General features: G+C 34.9%; 1 protein-coding gene across 5 annotated transcripts in view; it reads right to left on the minus strand.

The window, feature by feature from the left end:
• LOC149083312 (uncharacterized) overlaps positions 1 to 23075 on the minus strand; it is a 165852-nt gene that overhangs the window by 27584 nt on the left and 115193 nt on the right. For all 5 annotated transcript variants that reach the window (XR_016193246.1, XM_089236548.1, XM_089236549.1 and 2 more), the window contains one exon: positions 18847 to 19017. Coding sequence is in view for 4 of the 5 variants with exons in the window: in XM_089236548.1 (XP_089092674.1) it covers positions 18847 to 19017 (171 nt within the window). In the remaining variant the exon portion in view is untranslated. The remainder of the gene's footprint in view (positions 1 to 18846; positions 19018 to 23075) is intronic.

Consider the following 23075-nt stretch of genomic DNA (forward strand, 5'->3'; position numbering starts at 1 on the left):
TACAATGCCCATAAAGAATACTTATGGTTGTCTTATTCTAAGAATGGATAGCTTCTCGATTTACCCCAACATGTTTATCATATTTCTTTTTAAACGTGTCAATTGTGTTACAATTTACTACCTCCGGGGGTAAGCTATTCCATTTATTAACAACCCTATTGGAGAAAAATTCCCTGCGACACCATAACCTTGCATTGTCCCTCACCAATCGATACTGGTGTCCCCTTGTAAAAGCAGTCGATTGGCGGTGTACTAAAAGTTCATGGTCCATCCTATCCATCCCATTGAAAATTTTGAACACATTTAGATTTGACTTTTTCAGTTATGATTTTAAACAATGTGCAGAAAAGTCTGTAACTCATAAATATTTAAGAAGTTTTAATGAAAAAAGTGACTTCTCAATCCTTCGAGAAGTGATGCATTGCCACTGGCTGGATCATTGGAATAACGAAGTAAATAATAAACTACAGTCAAATACCGTTATAATGAACTCCAAGAGACCGGAGAAATCCCTTTGTTAAAATGAGATTTCGTTATAAAGAAATTCAGCTTTTTGCATTGTTCTTATGTAAACTTATCTGGAGGATTAGAAAAGTGTTCGTTAAAATGAGAATTTTGTTATAACGGTATTTGTTAAAACAGGATTAGACTCATGGGCGGAGATACGTGGGGACCTGGGGGGGGGGGCATGCCCCCCCCAGCCTCAAAGGTCGACTGATCTAATGTATATATGTATATATGAGCTGATATCATCATCGTGCCCCCCCCCCAGACTTCCAAGTCAATCTCCGCCTATGATTAGACTGTACATGCCATCAAGCCCACACTTTGTCATTGGTCTTCGAGCTGCAGGACTAACCGATAGGAGGAAGTGTTGCTCACCTGGTTGAGCATAGGGCACAGTCACTTCACAGAAACATATCTTTTACAGGGGTGGGAAGTGACAAAGTCCATTTTGGAGCAGCAAAATATAAGATTCGGAGCAGATATTTATTAGTTGGGGCAACGAAATTAACAAGAATATTTTCGTTAACCCTACACCCCTTTTCAAAATAATGAAATCAACTGAGTTTCTGAAGTTGCTGCAGAAAATATCCTGGAAATTGTTGAGAAGATAAAACAAGAAATACACTGATTAAATAAATTAAGAAAATTTGCATATTTTATCGAATTTCATGAAAAGAACTGAACTGAATGTAAAACCACTGCTTCTAGATTAAAATGCAAATCGTGTATGTCAAATACGTAAGCGTACACGTGTGTGTAGGCGGAGCCAGTAGAGAAACAGGCTTTATAAGCGCGCGTAAGTTAAGACGCATTTCGTTCGCTAGCACACCTCTGCGAATTTCTTGGTGTTATTTTGCAGCAATCAAGTTATCTTGCCAATGTCAAGTCCAGATTTGTAAAGAGTTCAATTTAACGCCCAGCGTCGTGTGTAACTTATGGAAACAGTTCCAGGATACCGGATCCATCAAGAGAAAGCCTGGGCAAAGTCGTCCAAGAGCCACATGGCCAGAGAAGATTGCCATTTGTCGATTATAGCGAGGCGTAACAGGAGTGCTACAGCTTCTCGGCTCTCTCGTGAATGCAGCCACAGGAACCCGTGTATCAAGGGTGACTGTTTCCGAAAGACTTCATGAGAGAGGGTTGTTTGCAAGAAGACCTGCTGTTTGCGTCCCACTCACTTCTACGGACAGGAGAATCCGTTTATCATGGTGCAGAGAGCATAGAGATTGGAGTATGGATCAATGGGCGACCGTTCTCTTCACTGATGAGTTGTGGTTCAGCCTAAGCACCAATTCTCGCCGTACGTTCATATGGAGAGAACCAGGGACCCACTACCTACCCTCCAATGTCCGCGAAATAGACCATTATGGCGGAGGAGGTTTAATGGTCTGGGCAGGCACTATGTTGGATGGCCGTACACCTCTCCATGTCTTTGAAAGAGGCACTGTGACTGGTGTGAGGTATAAGGATGAGGTCTTGGAGCCCTATGTTCCCCTTTCCAGGGGTGCAGTTGGTCCTGAGTTTATTTTAATGGACGATAACGCGAGGCCACATAGAGCTCTTCTGCTCGACGATTATCTAGAGAGTGAGAATATTCGCCGGATGGATTGGCCAGCCAGATCTCCAGACCTTAACCCTATAGAGCATGTCTGGGACGCTCTGGGGAGGGCAATTGCAACTCGCAACTCCCCTCCGGGAACCATCCAGGGAATGAAAACAGTGTTGCTGAATGCACAGACCATTATGGCGGAGGAGGTTTAATGGTCTGGGCAGGCACTATGTTGGATGGCCGTACACCTCTCCATGTCTTTGAAAGAGGCACTGTGACTGGTGTGAGGTATAAGGATGAGGTCTTGGAGCCCTATGTTCCCCTTTCCAGGGGTGCAGTTGGTCCTGAGTTTATTTTAATGGACGATAACGTGAGGCCACATAGAGCTCTTCTGCTCGACGATTTTCTAGAGAGTGAGGATATTCGCCGGATGGATTGGCCAGCCAGATGTCCAGACCTCAACCCTATAGAGCACGTCTGGGACGCTCTAGGGAGGGCAATTGCAACTCGCAACCCCCCTCCGGGAACAATCCAGGGAATGAAAACAGCGTTGCTGAACGAGTGGGACCAATTGCCACAGGAAATGATAAACTGCCTTATTTCAAGTATGAAATCACGCTGCGAGACCTGTATATCTGTAAGAGGGGACCATACCCCCTATTAACCCATTTTTTTGTTTATTCTGCAACCACTGTTTCATACCTTCCGACTCCAACGAGTGTTATGCACAATCATGCGTGTGTATTACAATTATTGAGTGGTTATTTGTTTTGTATTGTATCAATGTATGTACATATCAAATTTCATTAAAATCGGTACAGTAGTTCTAGAGATAATCGACCAAGTCTGTAAATTCTCTTAATTTCTTACACAAGTGTAGGAGTACAGGAGTACTAAAATAAAGAATCTACACAGAGTGCCAACGAGAAATGCAAATAAAACAAAGTCAATTATTCTTTGGTTTACAAGTGAAGCATGGAAGAAGATATGAATTCAAAAAGCAAAGATGCACCAGCTCACCGAAAACAACATAAATCGGAACTTTAGATCAAGCAGAATCTACATCAACCAACATCTTTCCCAGGAAAGTAAGCATCTGTTTTTCCTGATGAGAGAATTCAGAAAGAACTATGATTTCAAATATGCATGGACCAAAGATGGCAAAATATTCCTCCGGAAGTCTGAAAACACTAGGATCATAAGGATTAGAGATGAGGAAGACCTCGGAAAAATATCCAGTGATGAACAATGAGTACAACCCAATGGACCATCGACAAAAGCAACCTTTTCTAGAGGAAATAAGTGATATAGTTAAGTTTTATAAATTCCCTCTAAAAATTCAATAAACATTTCAATATCTTGATTCTAAACATACAAAACTTGAGATCTCATTTTGATCATTTTGTAGTGTTCTTGAGATTATTACCTGAACATTTTGATATACTATGTCTAACAGAAATTTGGGTTAAAGAAAATGAATTAGTGAGCTATAATATTACTATGATTGCATGAATGATTATTACATGTATTCGGATTGCAAAGCATACAACAAATTAGGTAGTGTTATCATGTTCCATAACAAAGCAATTAACAGTGTTAAAAAACCTTGCCACATGGAAACTGCTGAAGCTCTATATATCAATTTACCAGATTTTGATATTGATATTTTATTGCTTTATAGGTCTCATGCACATAGCATATCTCAGTTTAATGAAGAATTTAATATACTTATTCAAAAAACTGGGAGAGATATGTTTGTAACTGGAGATATAAATATTAATATTTCAGAGATAACAGTACTAACAAAATATCAAATTATCTAGACATAATGGCTGTCAATGGTTTCAATGCTTTGCAGGAATCTGTAACTAGAGAAACAAATGAAGGTGGAACATGTATCGATTTGCAGAAAAAAGAAAAATTCTATACAACAATTTACTGTACTTAAAACTCGTATTACAGATCATTACCCAATCCTAGGATATATTGATTATCAAGACCAGCAATGTAACAAAAATGACCTGGATCACATTAAGACCAAAATTAACTATAGAAAATTTGAAAATTTCATCTCAAACATATCTTTTGAAAATGTTTTTTATGAAAATGAAACCAAAGAAAAATATCAATGTTTCCTAGACATAATTACGCTCAACTCTAATCTGTGGACTAAATCATCATCAAACATCACTAAAAGAAACAAGAATAAATGGATTACTAAAAAACTAATAGCAAAGATGAATAACAAAAAAAAAATTATATAAAAAATATAGAAAATATCCTAATATAATATTGAATGAAACGGAATACAAAAATTATGGTAAAAATGTTGAAAATTTCAATACAAAAAAGCTAAACAACAGTATGAAAAGGCTAAATTTGTTGAATGTATTGACAAATGGAAGCAATGGAAATGCTTAAACTATTTTGTGCTTAATAAAAATAGTGGAAATCAAGTTCTACCAATTCATCAGCATCTACAAGTTTTAGCAAATGAATTTAACAGAGAATTTATTGAAAGAAATTTAAATAAAATCTTGGTGTAAGTACTTATCAAAGCGAAAGCAGGAATGATGTTATAAACTCAATGGTATGCATGGATATTGACATCCCTTTCTTGAAAAGAACAATAAATGAATTGAATGAAACTAAAGCAACTGGATATGATGGCCTAACTCCAAAAATATAAAAATTATTGCATCCTACAATATTGATGTAATTAAGCATCTCATTGATTCATCTATCAGTGCAAATTATTTCTACAATGAATTAAAATTTTCTCTTGTCTACCCAATTTATAAGAAAGGAGACCCAAATGCAATGATAAACTACAGACCAATATCGGTTCTTCCAGTTTTCGCTAAAATTATCGAAAAATTTATAAATCAACAACTAATAGGGGTCATTCCATGTGAAATCACCCGGCAAAATACCAAAATGACACCCATAGTCTCAGATTTCAATGATTTTTTTTATTAGTTGCTTTTAACATCCTTATTAACCGTGTGAAATATTATTTGCATATCTCTAAAACTTTTTGAGAAAAAAAATGTTGAAATTTATCAAAAAATGATGCATATTACTTTTCTGAGGCTCAATTTTTAAGCGACATTGTTTGAGAAAATAAATTGAAACTTTTTCAATTTTCAATACATTCAAGCGAAATTTTCATTGAAGTGTTCACAAATACATACAAAATATGAATAAAAATAATTCATACACTTACATTTGAAATTTACATTAAAAAAATTATGTAAACTTTGTTTTTGTGAAATTTTTTATTAGAAAAAATACAATTTTTCTAACATATTTTTAGACCAGAGGCACAGAAGTTACCAAAACAACTTTTATTTTAAATTTCTCCTTAAGTATATGAAGTAAAATACTGGAGAAAAAAATAATGGTTTTTTGAACGTTAATATATTTATTCTGGCTCGCAACACAAAATTCATCGAAATAAGACTGGATCGCTCTGATTTCAAATCATTCAACTAGATACTGAAATGCAACCCATCATCCCAGATTCAAATTATTATTTTTTGTTTATTACTTCTACCGTCCTTGTTGACCATGCAAAATTTCATGTACATATCTCAAAAACTTTTTGAGAAAAAAAATGTTTTCTAACCTCACGAATGACGTCTCTCAGGCTAACCCCATTCAAGCAATATTATTGTAGATATATGATTATTATATCATAACTTTGCAGATTTTCAATACATTCAAAAGAAATTTTCACTAAAATGCTCACAAAAAATGCATATTATGAATAGAAAAGAACATGTAAACCTTAGAAGAAAAAAATCATTTAAATTTAATTTTTTTACTAATTATTAATTTTTTTATTTTTAACAATTTTTTAAACACTTTTTTTGGATGCACAGCATGAATTTTCAATTTTTTTAAAAATTTAATCCTATTAATATATTAAGAAAGACGACTTTTGAAGAGTAAACATTATTTTGACAGTTATTACATTTGAGTAACAAAACACAATTGTACTTATATGACTAATTAATTTGTACATTTTGACTTAATATAATGATTCATGCTTAATAAAAAGAAATTTATATTTTATTTTTCATGTACGCTTATATGTTTATTACAGTACTCACTAAATTTAGTTTCATGATAAGTTAATGCAAATAATTCAAAACATTTAATAAATTTTAAAATTCTAGGATTAAATGAATGAAATAATTGGAAATGTTAATGTAATGTATCAAATCAGAGTTGGTGAAAAAAAAAAGTTTTGGTTTAAATTCATACTTACAATAAATTCATTTATTGTTGAATAAAATAATTTTTTCAAATTAAACCTTCATGGAAACAGTTATTTTCCGGATATTATGCTGAGGTGAGCTCGGAAAGAAAAGTCATCACGTCTCCGCCGGGACTCGAACCCAGGCCTCTTGCATACCGGGCAAGCATGCTACCATCTACACCACTGGAGACACATGAATCTGCCTTCCTAATTTCACGCACTGTGTCGTGAGGCGCTGAAGTAGAGGCAGTAGTAGCCTCTCTTAACTTCAGGAAATGGCCCCCGGGTGGGACGGTTTAGAGAGATATAGATGGTTTCTTTCTCAGCCAGAGATATCAAGAAAACAGTTATTTTCCGGATATTATGCTGAGGTGAGCTCGGAAAGAGACTTCAGCACCTCACGACACAGTGCGTGAAATTAGGAAGGCAGATTCATGTGTCTCCAGTGGTGTAGATGGTAGCAGCATGCTTGCCCGGTATGCAAGAGGCCTGGGTTCGAGTCCCGGCGGAGACATGATGACTTTTCTTTCCGAGCTCACCTCAGCATAATATCCAGAAAATAACTGTTTCCTTGATATCTCTGGCTGAGAAAGAAGCCATCTATCTATATCTCTCTAAACCGTCCTACCCGGGGGCCATTTCCTGAAGTTAAGAGAGGCTACTAATGCCTCTACTTCAGCGCCTCACGACACAGTGCGTGAAATTAGGAAGGCAGATTCATGTGTCTCCAGTGGTGTAGATGGTAGCATGCTTGCCCGGTATGCAAGAGGGCCTGGGTTCGAGTCCCGGCGGAAACGTGATGAGTTTTCTTTCCGAGCTCACCTCAGCATAATATCCGGAAAATAACTGTTTCCTTGATATCTCTGGCTGAGAAAGAAGCCATCTATATCTCTTTAAACCTTCATGTTCAGATTCGTAGAAAAGTGTTCAAATTCTGAATAATTAATTTCACTTTTAATTGATCTATAAATATTTCTTATGATGCAACAAAGGCGAACTTTTGCAATCTGATATTATATTTTTGCATAAAGAATTATTTTGTATTTGATAATCCAAATATTATTATTAATCATATATATAGATGTATTTTTGAAGTTTTTTTAACATGCTTAATTATAAAGTTTATAATATTTAATGCAGGCCTATAGATTTTTCCTAAGAAATAATTTAAAAAATTGCTGATAAAAAGCCAGAATATGAGGCATCAAATCACAAAGAATGAAATAATTATCAGATACAACCTGATTGTTGTAGCTGAGGCAGATGGAAGAGAGCAGAATTAAAACCAAATATATATATAATGCCTATTGGTGGTATATTAGATGGTATGTTTCTTGTTGTGATGATTGTAAAAAATAATGATAGCTTCTGTGAAGATATGAACTATGGCACACTGGTCTTCCTCCTTCAAAGGGCAGCTGGTGTCTTGTTTAATTATAAGACTATCATCCCAGCAGGTGATGATAAAGTCACTGCTGCTGCTTCATTGAGAAAACTAAAACAAAAGTGTTAGAACTAAACTGCTCCCCATCAAATGATGCAAGTCTCAATTAAGATCTTGCTGAAGACAGAGAATGTGCTCCATAAAGTAGCCTACTCCAGGGTTAGCAAATATTTCTTATGATAACACAATTTCCATTTGAGCTAAATATTTTATATCATCATTTTGGAATTCAAAGCAAAATGTCAGAAAAGACACTTCAAATTTATAGTGTTGAAAAAGAAACGGGATCTGACTGTCATAAAAAGTGTTATGCAAAAGTGAAAAATTTGTTACCCATTACATCATTGGACCCATCGGACACCAATTTTTTGATCTTGAGGAGTGGAGCAAGTTCTGAACATTTATCTACTGTGTGTAAGCATCATAGAGCTTTTTTCTCAAAGTAGTATGAAACATACCCGAAAGCATGCTTTAATGCTTTTAAATGTCATGAGAAAAAAATAAAAAGTTTAAAGATATTAAACTTGAATTTTTCACAGAAAATAAATGAAATAGATGGTTTTACAAAATCAATTCTAGGGCAAAAAATATATAATGCTTGTAGGGATAAAGTGAATAAACACATCAATAAATTAGGTGAAGAAACTGAATGTTGTGAAGAGATGAACAGTGATATTGATGTAGAAATAAGTAACTTGGAAATGTCAATTTCTAAGCAAGAAACACTTGAAGAAATAAATTCATCTCTACAGAACATAGAAGAGTCATCAGTTAAACTTCATAGGGTAGCTCAACAGTGCAGGTAAAATTATGCCAAAATAAAAGTTGAATCTGCCTGTAACACTTTAAAATCAAAGGTTTGTAAAGTTTTTGAAGAATTACCAGAAAATGAATCTCAAAGCACACTTAATGAAGATATTAAACAGAAAGCAAATGATATTATTTTGATAGAGTTAATTTGAAAAAAGACTCAATTTAACCATCACAACAAGGGAAAAGTTTCAAATTTTAACTCTGGCCCCTGCTTCATGGAATAAGGAAAAAAAATCTGTGAAGAGTTCAATGTCACTGAATATGCTGTGCAAAAAGCAGGAGAGCTTTTGTAAATAAAAAAGCAAAGGTGAGCCATTGTGTTTTTATTATAAAAAGAATAAATTCAACTATTTCTTTTATAATCTAATTTTTTAATGTGAAGGTTTAAATTGTCTTTTCTATTCATAATCTGCATTTTTTTTTAGCATTTTATTGAAAATTTCATTTGAATGTATTGAAAATCTGCAAAGTTATGATATATTTTCACAAATAATATTGCTTGCATGGGGTTAGCCTAAGAGACATCATTCGTGAGGTTAGATTTTTTAGCATTTTATTGAAAATTTCATTTGAATGTATTGAAAATCTGCAAAGTTATGATATATTTTCACAAATAATATTGCTTGCATGGGGTTAGCCTAAGAGACATCATTCGTGAGGTTAGAATACATTTTTTTTCTCAAAAAGTTTTTTAAGATATGTACATGAAATTTTGCATGGTCAAGAAGGATGGTAAACAAGAATTAATAAACAAAAAATAATAATTGGAATCTGGAATGATGGGTTGCATTTCAGTATGTAGTTGAATGATTTGAAATCGGAGCGATCCAGTCTTATTTCGATGAATTTTGTGTTGCGAGCCAGAATAAATATATTAACGGTCAAAAAACCATTATTTTTTTCTCCAGTATTTTACTTCATATATTTAGGAGTAATTTAAAATAAAAGTTGTTTTGGTAACTTCTGTGCCTCTAGTCTAAAAATATGTTAGAAAAATTGTATTTTTTCTAATGAAAAATTTCACAAAAACAAAGTTTACATAATTTTTTTTATGTAAATTTCAAATATAAGTGTATGAATTATTTTTATTCATATTTTGTATGTTTTTGTGAACACTTCAGTGAAAATTTCGCTTGAATATATTGAAAATTGAAAAAGTTACAATTTATTTTCTCAAACAATGCCACTTAAAAATTGAGCCTCGGAAAAGTCATCTGCATCATTTTCCGATAAATTTCAACATTTTTTTTTCTCAAAAAGTTTTATAAGAATATATGCAGCAATTCTTTATAGACTAAGAGACACAATAGACAATAACTTTCTAAAAGATTTATTTTATGCTTGGATATATTCAACAGTAACATATGGAATCACTGCTTGGGGAGGTGCATATCAAATAGATATACAAAAACTAGATAATATATTTAACAAGATCCCAAATAACAAGCACCACAATAAACACCAACAAAACAGAATGCCATAAGCTAACTATAAGACAAAACTATGTTTATAGACTAATAAAATTTTCATTCTTAAACAATAATTGGTTAGAAATGAAACAAAATAGAACGTCATCTAGATTAAATAACATATATGAAGTGCCGAAAACAAATAAAACGTTATTTCAAAAGAGTTATAGATACACCGCTCCAAAAATAATGAATCTATACCATACAATCAATCATACAAATAATTACATAAGATCTAATAACAATATATTCACGTTTTCTATGAATACCAGTCTAGAATCTATATTACAACAATAATACAACCACATGATACAATCCATCTGTATGTAAAATTTCTTTGTAACATAAATACAAAAAAAAAAAAAAAACTGTATATTAAACGATTATAAACAGACCTAAACCATAATAGGCTGTTGCTAAGAAAAATAATCTATGGAGAAACCCTTGTAGACCTACTGGAAGGACAGGCATGTCCCTTGAGGTCAAAAGTGTATATAAAAAAAAAAGATATCATCCAACACGTGGGAAATTTGCTCGCAAAATGGAAACGATAGCCAGTCATGGCAAAATGATAACTTAATTATAGTATTGCACGATTTCATAATTCATGGAAACATCACAAAAAAAACGAAGTAATCAAACAAATAACAACTTACTCAAGAAATGTTAAATATGTTGTCCACCATGTTCTGGCTATGAGGTGAAAACACAAAAACTATTGTTCAACAACACATCAGAGTATGCCATGGTTATGATGTGGATGTGCTTGCAATTCACCTTTATTAAACCAAACGCGTCCCCAAGTTAATATTCCTGAGGAACTTCTAACATATAGGGGATGCGCTGAAGCTTGCAATTCACCAAAGTTTGCAATCTGACCACTGTTTATAACATTTTGAGGTACCCCAGAAGTTGCAAGGGTTAAGGTCAGGTGAACTGACAGCCGGCCAGGTGTTGTGCCATTCTGTTATTATGAAAATGGTTCTTCAGCAGCTGCTTTGCTGGTATTGCAATGTGCATCTTGATAGATGTTGTTCTATCCACACACTGATGCTGTGGAAGTGCCGAAATGTGGTTGCACAAAATAGATTATAATGCTGGCCAAGTACAGCATCATCTACTTGCACATTTTGCACTTTTTTTCTTTTGCGAAGGAAACTTCCATTGCTTCAGGAGTATCCATGCAAATTTTCAAGTCATTCTGACCAGTACTTATTGTATAATTTTGGAATCAAAACTTTAATTATAATCACCCTGTATATAGCTGATTATTTCCCATAAATCTGTGTTACTACTATATAATAGAACCTTCTTGAACTGGGTTCTTAACGGTGAAAGAATAAAAAAAACAACTATTGAATATTAACACTGGGAGATATACAGTACGAGATATGCTACTTCTTATAGGAAAGAAAATGAACTGGTCTTTGTTCTTTAGGGGCAGCTGGTGTCTTTATTGGATTATAAGACTATCTGTCCCTAGCATGATAATGTCACTACTGTTGCTGCTTCTTTGTGAAAGGAAAAAGAAACCCTCTGAGATAATACACCACTACATTCAGATGTTTGTTGTAATCCTTATTCATGAATTTGCTGAAGATAGAGCATCAGAATGTAGTCAAAGGTTAGGAAATGAAAGAATGAGAAAAATTTTGGCTTCTGTATATTACTTTAAATAACTAAGATACTTTATATGAAATATATATATCATCATCATCATCAACCACCATTTTCAATCTACTGCTGGATGAAGGTCTCCTCTAAATTTTTCCATTCTGCTCTGTCTGATGCTTTAGCCATCCAGTTGACTCCTGCCACTTTCCTGATCTCGTCAATCCATCTTGCGTGGGGACACCTTCTCGGACGTTTAACACCACAGGGGTACAACTCTAGAATACTTGTGGTCCATCTGTTGTCCTGTCTTTTTGCAATATGTCCAGCCCATTTCCATTCCAAACGTTTGATTCTTTCCATGATATCATATACCTTTCTGTGGTTCCTTATCCAAGTGATTCATTTTCTGTCTCTTCTTGTGATGCCTAACATACATTTTTTCATGCTCCTTTGCATTGTCTGTAGCCTTTGTATCGTCTTGCGTGTGAGTGTCCATGTTTCAGCTCCATAAGTCAGTGCAGGTAGCACAAAAAACAAGGTTAAAAACTCTTCTTTTCAGACATAATAGCATGTGACTCTTCAGAATTACGCAGTTTCTGCCACAAGCTTTGCTCCATCCAATCCTGATCCTTCTGTTTATTTCATTAATGATTTCGTTGTCCATGGTAATTTCTTGTTCCAGGTATACATAGCTTTCTACTTTTTCTCTCTCTTTCTACTTCTTCTTCTCAATCTTTGAGCAAGATTGTCCTCTTCAATGCAAAGGGGTTGAACATAACTTTAGTCATTTGCAGATTCATTTTCAAACCCACCTGAAGTCTTGCCTTCGCAAATTCTTGTATCATTTCTTCTAGTTCGTCTGGATTACTGCTGATAACAACAACGTCATCTGCAAAACGCAAATGGTTGAGAAACTCTCCATTTATTTTAATTCCTTTTTTATCCCAATCCAGTTTTCTGAATACTTCTTCTAAAACAGCGGTAAAGAGTTTAGGTGAGATAGTATCACCGTGTCTGACTCCTTTGACAAGTTTAATTTTTGCTTTTCATTTTCAGAAACGAATCGTTGCAGTTGCTTTGTCATATCTTGATGATATTGATGCAAGTCTTCTCTACCCCAATTATATCTAGAGCTTCAACAACAGCAGATGTGAAGACAGAGTCAAATGCTTTCTCAAAATCAATGAAGGCCATACACAATGGTAATTCATATTGCTTGTGTCTCTCTATAAGTTCCCTGATTGTTTGGATGTGACCGATTGTACTAAATCCACTTCGAAATCCTACCTGTTCTTTTGGTTGAGCTTCGTCCAATTTGGATTCAAGCCTATATGTCAGCACTTTGGTAAAGATTTTATAAATTACTGATACGAGACTGATTGGTTGATAGTTCTTGATATCCTATTTTTCACCCTTTTTGTAAAGAAGAACCATCATTGCGTTATTCCAATCTTCAGGCGCATCCGATTTTGTGACACACTTCGTGAACAAAGCAGCTAGCATACTGGAAAATTCTTCTCCTGCTTCTTTAATAATGTCTATTGAAATCCCATATTCACCTGGGCATTTGCCTTTTTGTCGTACATCTTATAGCCTTGTAGACTTCCTTTTTCAGCACAGGTGCTACTTGTACAAATTCTGCTTCATTTTCTTTTCTTTCTGCTCCCTTTCCTCTGTCCTGATCCTGTTCTTTGTGTTTATATAGAGTATTATAAAATTCTTCAAAAATACTAATGATTTCATTCCCATCTTTTCTTTTTAGTGCAAAAACTTCCTTTCTGCCAACACACAGTTTTTGTTTCGCTGATTTTAAGCTCCTATTATCTTCTAATGCTTTCTTTACAATATCGCAATTAAACTTCCTGACATCTTCTGCAATTCGCTTTCATACTGTCTTGCAAAGTTCTGCATATTCCACTTTTGATTTAGGATCATTCTTCTTAATCTGAAATTCTCACCGGTCTTTCATAAGTTTCTTTATTTCTTCTGTTATTTTCTTCACCGGTTTGATTTCTTTTTCTCCAGCGACTTCTTTTGCTACTTCTTTTAGGGTAGTGGTTAAAGTTTTATTCATCGTGGTGACATCTTGTTCATCCTCAGTGGTGTTATACAGCAAATCAAATAGGTTCTTCAGCTCTAACTGGAATTTATATTGATGTTCTTGAAGCTTTACCATATGGATGACAGTTTTTCTATTTTTGATAAGTTTCGCTCTTTCCATTCTAGTGTTAAGCCTTATTCTGCATCTAACTAGTCGATGATCACTTCCTGTATTGAATTTGTTGAGAACACTGCCATCTTGGATCATATTCTTTTTATTAGATAGGATGTAGTTGATCTCACTAGTTGTTCCAGTTGGGCTTCTCCAGGTCCACTTTCTTTGGGGTTTCTTCTTAAAAAATGCATTCATCATTCATAATACATAACTGTTCGCTCTCTGCAAATTCGACGAGTCGGTTTCCTCTGTCGTTTCGTAACCATAACCATGACTTTCAACTGAGCTTTTGCCATTTCTTCTCTCTCCAATTCTGACATTGAAGTCATCCATTACTATTTAGATATGATGGTTTCCTTTACTATGCAGTCTAATTCTTCATAAAAGTCTTCTACTTCTTCAGAATAGCTTGTTGGGGTGCATAGACTTGTATAATCTGTATACGGTATCTGCTTGATATTTGCATAACCAGCTTTGCAACTATATCAGATGTACTATCTAACTCAACTATGTGATCTTTCCACTTTTTATGAATGAGGGAAATCCTACTCCACTGGTTCTTCCATTATCTGTTCCCCTGTAGTAAAATACATGTCCACTGGCAAGTTCGATTTTCTCCTCTCCTTTTCCTTTTATTTCACAGATGCCTAAGATGTCCCAATTTATTCTTTCCAGTTCTTCTTCCAACTCCTGCAAACAATTTTCTGAAGAAAGAGATAGTTTGTTATACGTGGCCAAGGTCATCATCTTATGGCAGCCTGGTCCAACCCAGAGATTCTAAGCACCCTCTGTCTTCATGTCTTGCTGGTTGCTGCCGTAACCAGGGACACTCAGGCTGCTGGGGACTGAGGGCCTTAATTTATTGACAGAGTTCATATTTCTTTTTTAGAGGGTTTTTGGCCATAATCCTCCATGCTGGCCAGTGCGGGTTGGAGGAAGCCCATCTGCGTCTGTTCACCACGTGTTAAACATGGTTACTTACAGGCTGCACCACGAGAAGGTGCAGATTGGACTTTAAACCTCTACTCCTAGTCGATTCCTTCAAGTCCTCATGATGAGAGGCAATTAAAGGGTCTTCTCCTAGTTAACAAGTAAAGACTGCTTCGCTTGGCCTCCTAGACATATCACTATTTAAGTATGCACCAGAGCCAACGAGAATAACTTATAATCATATTCATTTACATAGACGCCTAAACCAGATTGTCCGGCATCTCTCATGTCCAACAGTCAACAACCTTCTATCTCTTCGGCTCCATGGCCTTTTCACCCGATCCGATTATGATACATCACTTCATTTCACTTCCGACACAAAGACTATTCAACAGCCCAAAATATATACATATATCTATATATATAAAATTGATTTTCTGTCTGTGTGTCTCTGTGTGTGTGTGTATGTATGTTCTCTATACAAATCTACAATTTTAGATAGATCGTCACCAAATTTTGCATATATACCAAATAGGACCCGACTTGAACGATAGGCTACTTTAAAATTTCATCAGAGCAGGGCAAATGCCCCAAACGGGCAAAAAACTGTCGGGCAACAATGGTTTTTGGGCCTCAACAATCACTTTCCGAACGTTTACTTTGGTTACCGTGGTTCCCTAGCCATGCGTTTCAGACGTGTATATGCCTTTACAACGGTTTGTCACTTCTTTAATCCTGTTAGTATATGTATAATAGTTTATGCCTTTATAATGGTTTGCCACTTTTTCAATCCTCCCAGTAATGAGGCTTTTGGAATAGACGTCATAATCATCATCAGCATCACTTTGAGGGTCAGGCAAAGGATGGTTCCCATAGAAATCAGTGTAAAACTTGCAGATTTTACTGTCTAAATGCGGAAATTTGGTGTGGTTTTCCGCCCCATCAATAATTTTAAAAATTGCATTTAATCCTCGATTTTTGAAATATTGAGTTCGCTTAGAGATATACGAAGCCCAGGAAATTAAATACAAAATAATTAGCCGGACCTATACTTTTGAGTTGGACATTCATGCAATAACACTGATTTCAACATTTTATTTATATCTTCTCAAGCATGAAAATTAATGTCTCCGTATTGACTTTTGATATTTATTTTCATGAATTCATGTAGGTTAGGATATTTTAAAATTAATTATGAGTCCGTAAAAAGTGTATCAAAAAAACTCCACAGCTTTAATTAAGCATTTTTTGGAAGCTGAAATAGGCAGATGGGTAACTTGAAGTTCAGGGGGTGGAGGTTTATCGAAATACCTAGCGCCCCTTAGGAAAAATATATATTCATTCCTACGTTTCTATAAATCTAGATTTAATTATTTCATGAATCGCGAAGTCGCTATATTGGTTAACTTGGACACGGTTTGTACGTCCCTCAAGAAAAAGAGAGGGAGATATCACGTGATCCAAAAGCCTCATTGAAGAAAACCCGGGCAGCGCCGGGTATTATAGCTAGTATATATATATTCAGGAAACTTTTATGAGACTTTTGAAAAAAAAACACTTATACTATCTGAAAGACATACCATCAGAATGTACCCCAAGAATATAGAATGTGTTAAAAATGGAAAACTTTGGCTAATGATGAACCAATATGATATTTTTCAAGCAAAACATGATATTTAGGCCACTTTTATTTGATTTTTTTGAAAACAAACCAAGGTTTAAACCAACATGGTTTAAACCCTGCTTTTCACCATATTCCAATGGTTCTCTTTTGTCAGCTGCCTCCCTTGAGTAATTTATGGTTCCTCTGTGGCTTTCCAAAAAGTTTGACAGATATTTTCACCATATTCATGTAGTGCATTTCATGCCTTCTGGGGGTTATTGTTATTGTTAATGTAAATATAAAAGAACCACTTTAAAGCATAGGTTTAGGGTGCACCAATCCATATTTTCAGCTCACAATGATGCTCCTAGGAGCTCCGATGCACACTTTTGAAAATGTTGTGGTACTCCTTTAAATTCGGCCTAAATGTTGTGTCGCAACACAATTAATAGCGAATGAGTCCAATGTCTGTCTTTTCTTGAATGCTCTCATTCTGTCGCATGCGTATACTGTATGATTTCGTTGTTCGCTATAGCTAGTCGGTAAAGATCAGCGTGATCAAAAATAAAAAATGGATAATTTGAAGACAATTTTTTTTCTTACTTCGCGTGGGAAAATACTTTTGCACTTTCACCTGGCCTTCACAAAGATAGGGCTGACAGAGCTGCAGCCTTAAGGCCCAGGACAATCACCATTATTGTTTTTTCATACTATAAATTAACTACAGAGCCCCCACTCAGTGAAAACTCTAGCTTGAAAACCAGCCAAAGATCCAACAGCTCTGCTTCACGATATGGGGGGGAGGTCATGTCCTTTCTACTCAAAGCCAATATTGTTCCCAAGAGGACTCCCTACTGCCATGGTCCCCTCCTCTAGGAATTATCATGCGATCGTGAGAACACTGCTTTGGGGGGAATATTACATATGTTGAAAGCTCTGGACAAGCAAAGAAAGAAAAGCTAAATAGCTTTTTTGTTTGACCCAATTAATGTATACTCCAATGTAGGGTGGCTACACATTGACATTATTTTCTGTTGCTACTCACCCATCCATCTCTCCGGGCAAAAAAAAAACGAATGAATAAAACCTGACAGAAAAGAAAAATACATTGAATGCCACAGCTTCTAAAAAGCCTAGATTTTTTTTTTTTGGGGGGGGGGGGGAAATTGAAAAAAAATATATCTCAGAGAATCAAAAATATCTGTGACCTTCACTCAAATTTTGTGACTTTTTCGGGACTTCGTGACGTTTTCTCATTCAGTAATTTTCCCATCATGGTAGACACCCTGTATTTAGATAGGAAAAATACCGGGTCACGTACAAAAAAATGGTTTCCTAAGGAAAAATATTATTGTAATTGTCAGTTTCATTCATCTAATGGCATGCATATACAACATGATTCAATGTTTTGGTGTAAATCTCAAGTCCTCTTATTTAACACTTTTTTTTCAAACTGAGATAGCATGGTTTTGAGGTTTTGCTACAAAAAATGATTCCTATTAGATACCATCTGAAACAAATTAGGAAATACGACACAGAATTAAATGAAGAACTAGAAAATACTTATTATTTCCCTGTGAAAAAATATAAAGTGCCAGACATTCTTTGTACACTTTCTTGGGAATGACCCATATATGGTTCTAGAAAATGTCTTTTGAGTCATATTTTTAACAACCAGAATAATTTTGTTCATTAGATATTTTTTTTATTTTTGACCAACATGACTCAAAAGATTGGCTCAGAACCACTAGCTGGTCCCTATGAAGAGAAAATATGGTGGCAGTTAGAGGCATTTTGGATGTCAGAAATTCTTAAAAGCAACATAAAGTGATGGAGTGGTTATGAGGCCCAAGATATACTTGCTACTTAGAACCTAACACTTACAAGCAATTCAGAATGTGACAGACTGAGGAGAGCAAAGAATGAAATTGGGACAAAGAAAATTCTGGACTATTTCCTTTCATTGAAAGCACAAACAAATTCATTGCCTTGTACTATCAGTAAAATGAAGATTGGGGTGGGATATCAATAAACAGTATGCATTTTCATTATTTCAGATTTCCTGAAGCAAATACTACATAGCAATACTATGCTGAGAACACACATTCCGACATGTACCGATTCGTTAGCGATTCCACAGAGGAATGTCATTCATGTATGGTTAAGTAGTAACAATACCTTAACACATGCATGCATATTCACTATTATGGGATTGCTGGAATTCTGCAATGTTATTATTTATCATCGGTGGTTTAAAATCAGAGTAAATACAGGCTTGCTGTATTTAAAAAAAAGCTCACATAGTGAAAGTTTTTTAACAAACTTATTTTTCAGATTCCAACATCACTATTAAAAAATAAGCTAAAAAATTTATCTAGATTTTAATCTGTAGTTTTGATTCCATTCAGCATATTTGCGTTTATTCATGCAAAACTTACCCCATCATAATGAAAAAGAAGCTCCATGTTCTTTTTCTGACAAACTCCACAAACTGGACAATGTAATCCTGAGCTGTGATGTTCAGAACCAATATGATTCAATAATTCATCGTCTGTATCACATATTAGATCACAGATCAGACAGACACTGAAATTTCCATATACCAAATCCTGGGAAAAAAATTGAAAATTTTTTTGAAGTAGCAATTGTTGTAGCATTCTTATTTTCACTATACAATATTTTTGAATGAAGAATTTTATTTTTTGAAGTAAAATCACAAATTTCCTAGGAAATAAAAGTGTGACGGCCCACCGATTGATGACTGAAGATGCGGATGCACAAAAAAAACCAACAGAAAGTGTGATAGTCCATAAAAAAAGAAGCAGTTACGCAGTTGGTCTACACGTGCATCACAAGGGTGAAGGATTATCACCTCATGAACTGCATCTAAATTTTGTTAAGCTTTCATTGTCAACTTTAATTTTTAATAATAAACAATATCAAGAATTATCTACCAATCAGTCTCTTATCAGTAAATTATAAAATCTTCACGAAAGTGCTGACATATAGGCTTAAATCCATATTGGACGAAGCGCAACCAAAAGAACAAGCAGGCTTTCGAAGTGGATTTAGTGCAATTCATCACATCCAAACAATCAGGGAACTCATAGGGAGACACAAGGAATACGAATTAACATTGTGTATGGCCTTTGATTTTGAAAAAGCGTCCCACTCTCTCTTCACATCTGCTGTTGTTAAAATTTTAGATTAGGGGTCTTCAATGTTTTACGCTTGAGAGCCACATAACAAATTTGTTGCATTCTGAGGGCCACTCATTAACGGCAAAAAGGGGACCTACTCCCCTTCCCTCCAAAGACGATCACAAACTAAATATATTTCAAAATATTAAAAAAATTAAAAAACATTCAATTCAATTAATTTTAACAAATATTAATTTTGAATGATTTGAAAAATGTCAAATTATAGTGTCAAAAAATGCCCTTTTTTCTATATTAATACATTTGTGTTACTTAAAAATGCTTTTGAAAGTTGGTAACTCTAAATTTATCTCAGAGATTCCTTGTGCCTCCAATCAATCTCAGTGTGCCCCACCCCTCTGCGAAAGGTTGATCCTATGTACGCTCAGATACGACAAATTAAAATGCTACGCTTACTACATATTTTATGATTCCATTATGTAACATTTTCGTTTTAAAAAATTTAACTGAATTGGGGGTAATTATTTTAGGTATTTTTATATTGTATGAAACAGAATGAAAATGGATGATTTTTGTTCATACATTTATATGTTGAATTAATTACGTACCAAATAAAAAAGTCTTTAGTTACTTACATTACGAATGCTTACGTGTTCTAGTTTTTGATTTGTATTCTTCATTCGACTAAACAACTGTTCACATATGTAAGTGCTTAAAATATAGAAGACATGAACAATGCATATGTTTGTGCATTTCTGGATACTTTTCTTTGGACACATACTAAGAACAAAAATCAATTAATGAAGGAATTTCAAAAAACTTGCATTTAACTGCAGAGTCACATTACAAATCTGCAAATTCTAATTGTAGCTCTGGTGAAACACTTTCAATATCAACCGAAAATGGTGAGAGAAACATTTTCACAGAAATTTTGTTTTCATGGAAGTCGGAAAATCTCCTTCTGAATTACATTCTTACATTTGAAATGCACTGTACATAATCGTCCAGTTTCCAAGTTGCAGATCTATTTACCAACTCCAATAATTTAGGAAAATGCACGCAGTTTTTGTTTTGCAATTGACGTTCCCAAAGGACCAATTTAGTTTCAAACGCTTTCACATTGCCATAAAGTTTATGGAAAAGTAGGTCTTTTCCCATTAAGCGGTAGCTTAGATCATTCAGATGACCAGTGATATCGACAAGAAATGCAAAATCTCACACCAACTTTTTATCTTGTAACTTTCCAATAAGTTTTCCTTTGGATTTCATGAATTCATCAACTTCCTCCTTCAAGGAAAACAGGACCTGAAGCATCTTTCCCCGGCTCAACCAGTGTACTTCTGTACAATAAATAATGTCGCCATGCTCAGCTTTCAAATCCTCTAAGAATTTTTGAAACTGTCTATGGTTAAGTCCTTTGGATCGAATAAAGTTGACCGCTTTCACTACAACAGACATTACATGTTCAAAGTTGGAGGAAAAACTTTTTGCACAAGTTTTCCTGGTGTATGGTGCAATAGAAAGTGATCTTCTTCGTATTTCTGCATTTTTCTGCATCTGACTTTATCAATGTGATTACCTGTATTCTGACCGGTCCATAGAGGGATTAGACCCCCCCCCCCCATCTGTAGTTATGGCAGATATGTTGCCTAAGTCTGACTCACATTTGGTCAATGTTTCTGCCAAACTTGAATATAAGTCGAAACTTCATGTTGTACCCTTAAGTGCACAACGACACTGGCTAACTCCTCAACAATGTTGAAGCTTTTGTCAGTACCACGAATGAAAATGGCTGCTTGTGCGGTATCTGTTGCATCCGTTGATTCATTCATAGCTACTGAGTAAAACAAAAATGCCTTGCATTTGGATTTGAAGGTCTTAAATACATCTGCTGATAGATCCTCCACATGCCTTACTACTGTCACACCAGACAAACTAATGTTCGAAATAGCTTGAGCCTGTGATGGTCAAAGCACAGCTGCAGACTAAAGGCATTCTTTAATGAATTCTCTATCAACAAAGGACTTACCACATTTAATTTTATTTTTTCTGAGCAGAAAAAATAAAGTGAAACGTGGGAAGTCCTTTGTGTTTGTGTCAGTTATATAATAGCACTATTATGTAACTAACACAAACATAATTTTCAGACTGTTCATTTCTTCCGAAGAATAATGACTGTTGACAATTCAGCTTCGATTTCAGTTAATTGACTTTCACTTCAAAAATGTCCCTCCAATCCAGAATAATTCTCACTATGATTATTGTATTGCCTCTTAATATTGTATTCTTTCATCATGGCTATGCTCTCATTGCAAATGAGACAAATTGCTTTAGCCTTCTGTTCGACGAAAAAATAAAGGGATGACCACTTTTCTTGGAAAAATCTCACTTTTTCTTCAACTTTTCTTTTTCCGCTATCATGGTTCGCCATCATGCACTCCAAGGTTTAAGCTACAGTCTAAAGGAAATCTTAGAATGTGAAAGAAGTAGTAGCCACTTTTGTAAAAATGTGTACAGGAGATTTGAAACTAGTAAACATCCAACCATCAATCATTAGCATTGTAGCATTTTGCTAAAGCTTTTCTCTTAATTTTTGCCTTTATGCTAAAGGAATTTTTTTATCTGGCTTAAACCCTGATGCACTTATTTAAAGACTAAAAGGCTTCTGACCAAAGGGTTAAAAGACCAAAAACACAAGTAAATTAACTCTACCAATATTTTGCAAATCCTTCTTCCAACCAATCAAGATGCATACATCCACCTGCTCCTTTCCCAATCATGTACCCAAGAGATATGTTACCATGGAAATTCCGTTTATTTCTGTTTTCTCCCACTCAAGGAGGATGGAATATATGTGAAGTTACATGGTGAAGAAGTGTATGGTGTGGTTTCTTTTGCGTTAAGAAGCTAAATACTGTACACTGATCAGCCTGTGCTTGTTAGAAGTCTATATGAAGCTGGGTGACTTTTTTTTGCAGAAATCTTTGTTTTACCTTATTTTTGAATATTGCGTCAATCGATCAAAATATTTTGGCGGGCCACCAAAATATTGACGGCGGGCCAAGGGGTTGGAGACCCCTACTCTAGATGTAAATTAGGGTGGAGAAGACTTATGTCAATATCATCAAGAAAATATATAACAAAGCAACTCGACCATTCGTTTCGATAAGGAAAAAGCAAAGATTAAACTTGGGAAAGGAATCCGACAGGGTGATACTATCTCACCAAAACTCTTTACCGCTGCTTTAGAAGTAGTATTCAGAAAAATGGATTGGGATGAGCAAAGAATTAAAATAAATGGGAAATTTCACAACCATTTGCGTTTTGCAGACAACATTGTTATTATCAGCAGTAATCCAGACGAACTAGAAGAAATGATACAAGAACTGGCGAAGGCAAGTATTGATGTGGGCTTGAAAATGAATCTGCAAAAGACAAAAGTTATGTTCAACTCTCTTACGTTGAAGACGATCTTTCTCAACAACACAGAGATAGAAGTAGAAAGCTAT

This window comes from Pholcus phalangioides, unplaced genomic scaffold (assembly GCF_987345545.1).
Source record: "Pholcus phalangioides strain wild (caught in Gottingen) unplaced genomic scaffold, Ppha-v1.0 ptg000009l_1, whole genome shotgun sequence".
NCBI lineage: Eukaryota > Metazoa > Arthropoda > Arachnida > Araneae > Pholcidae > Pholcus > Pholcus phalangioides.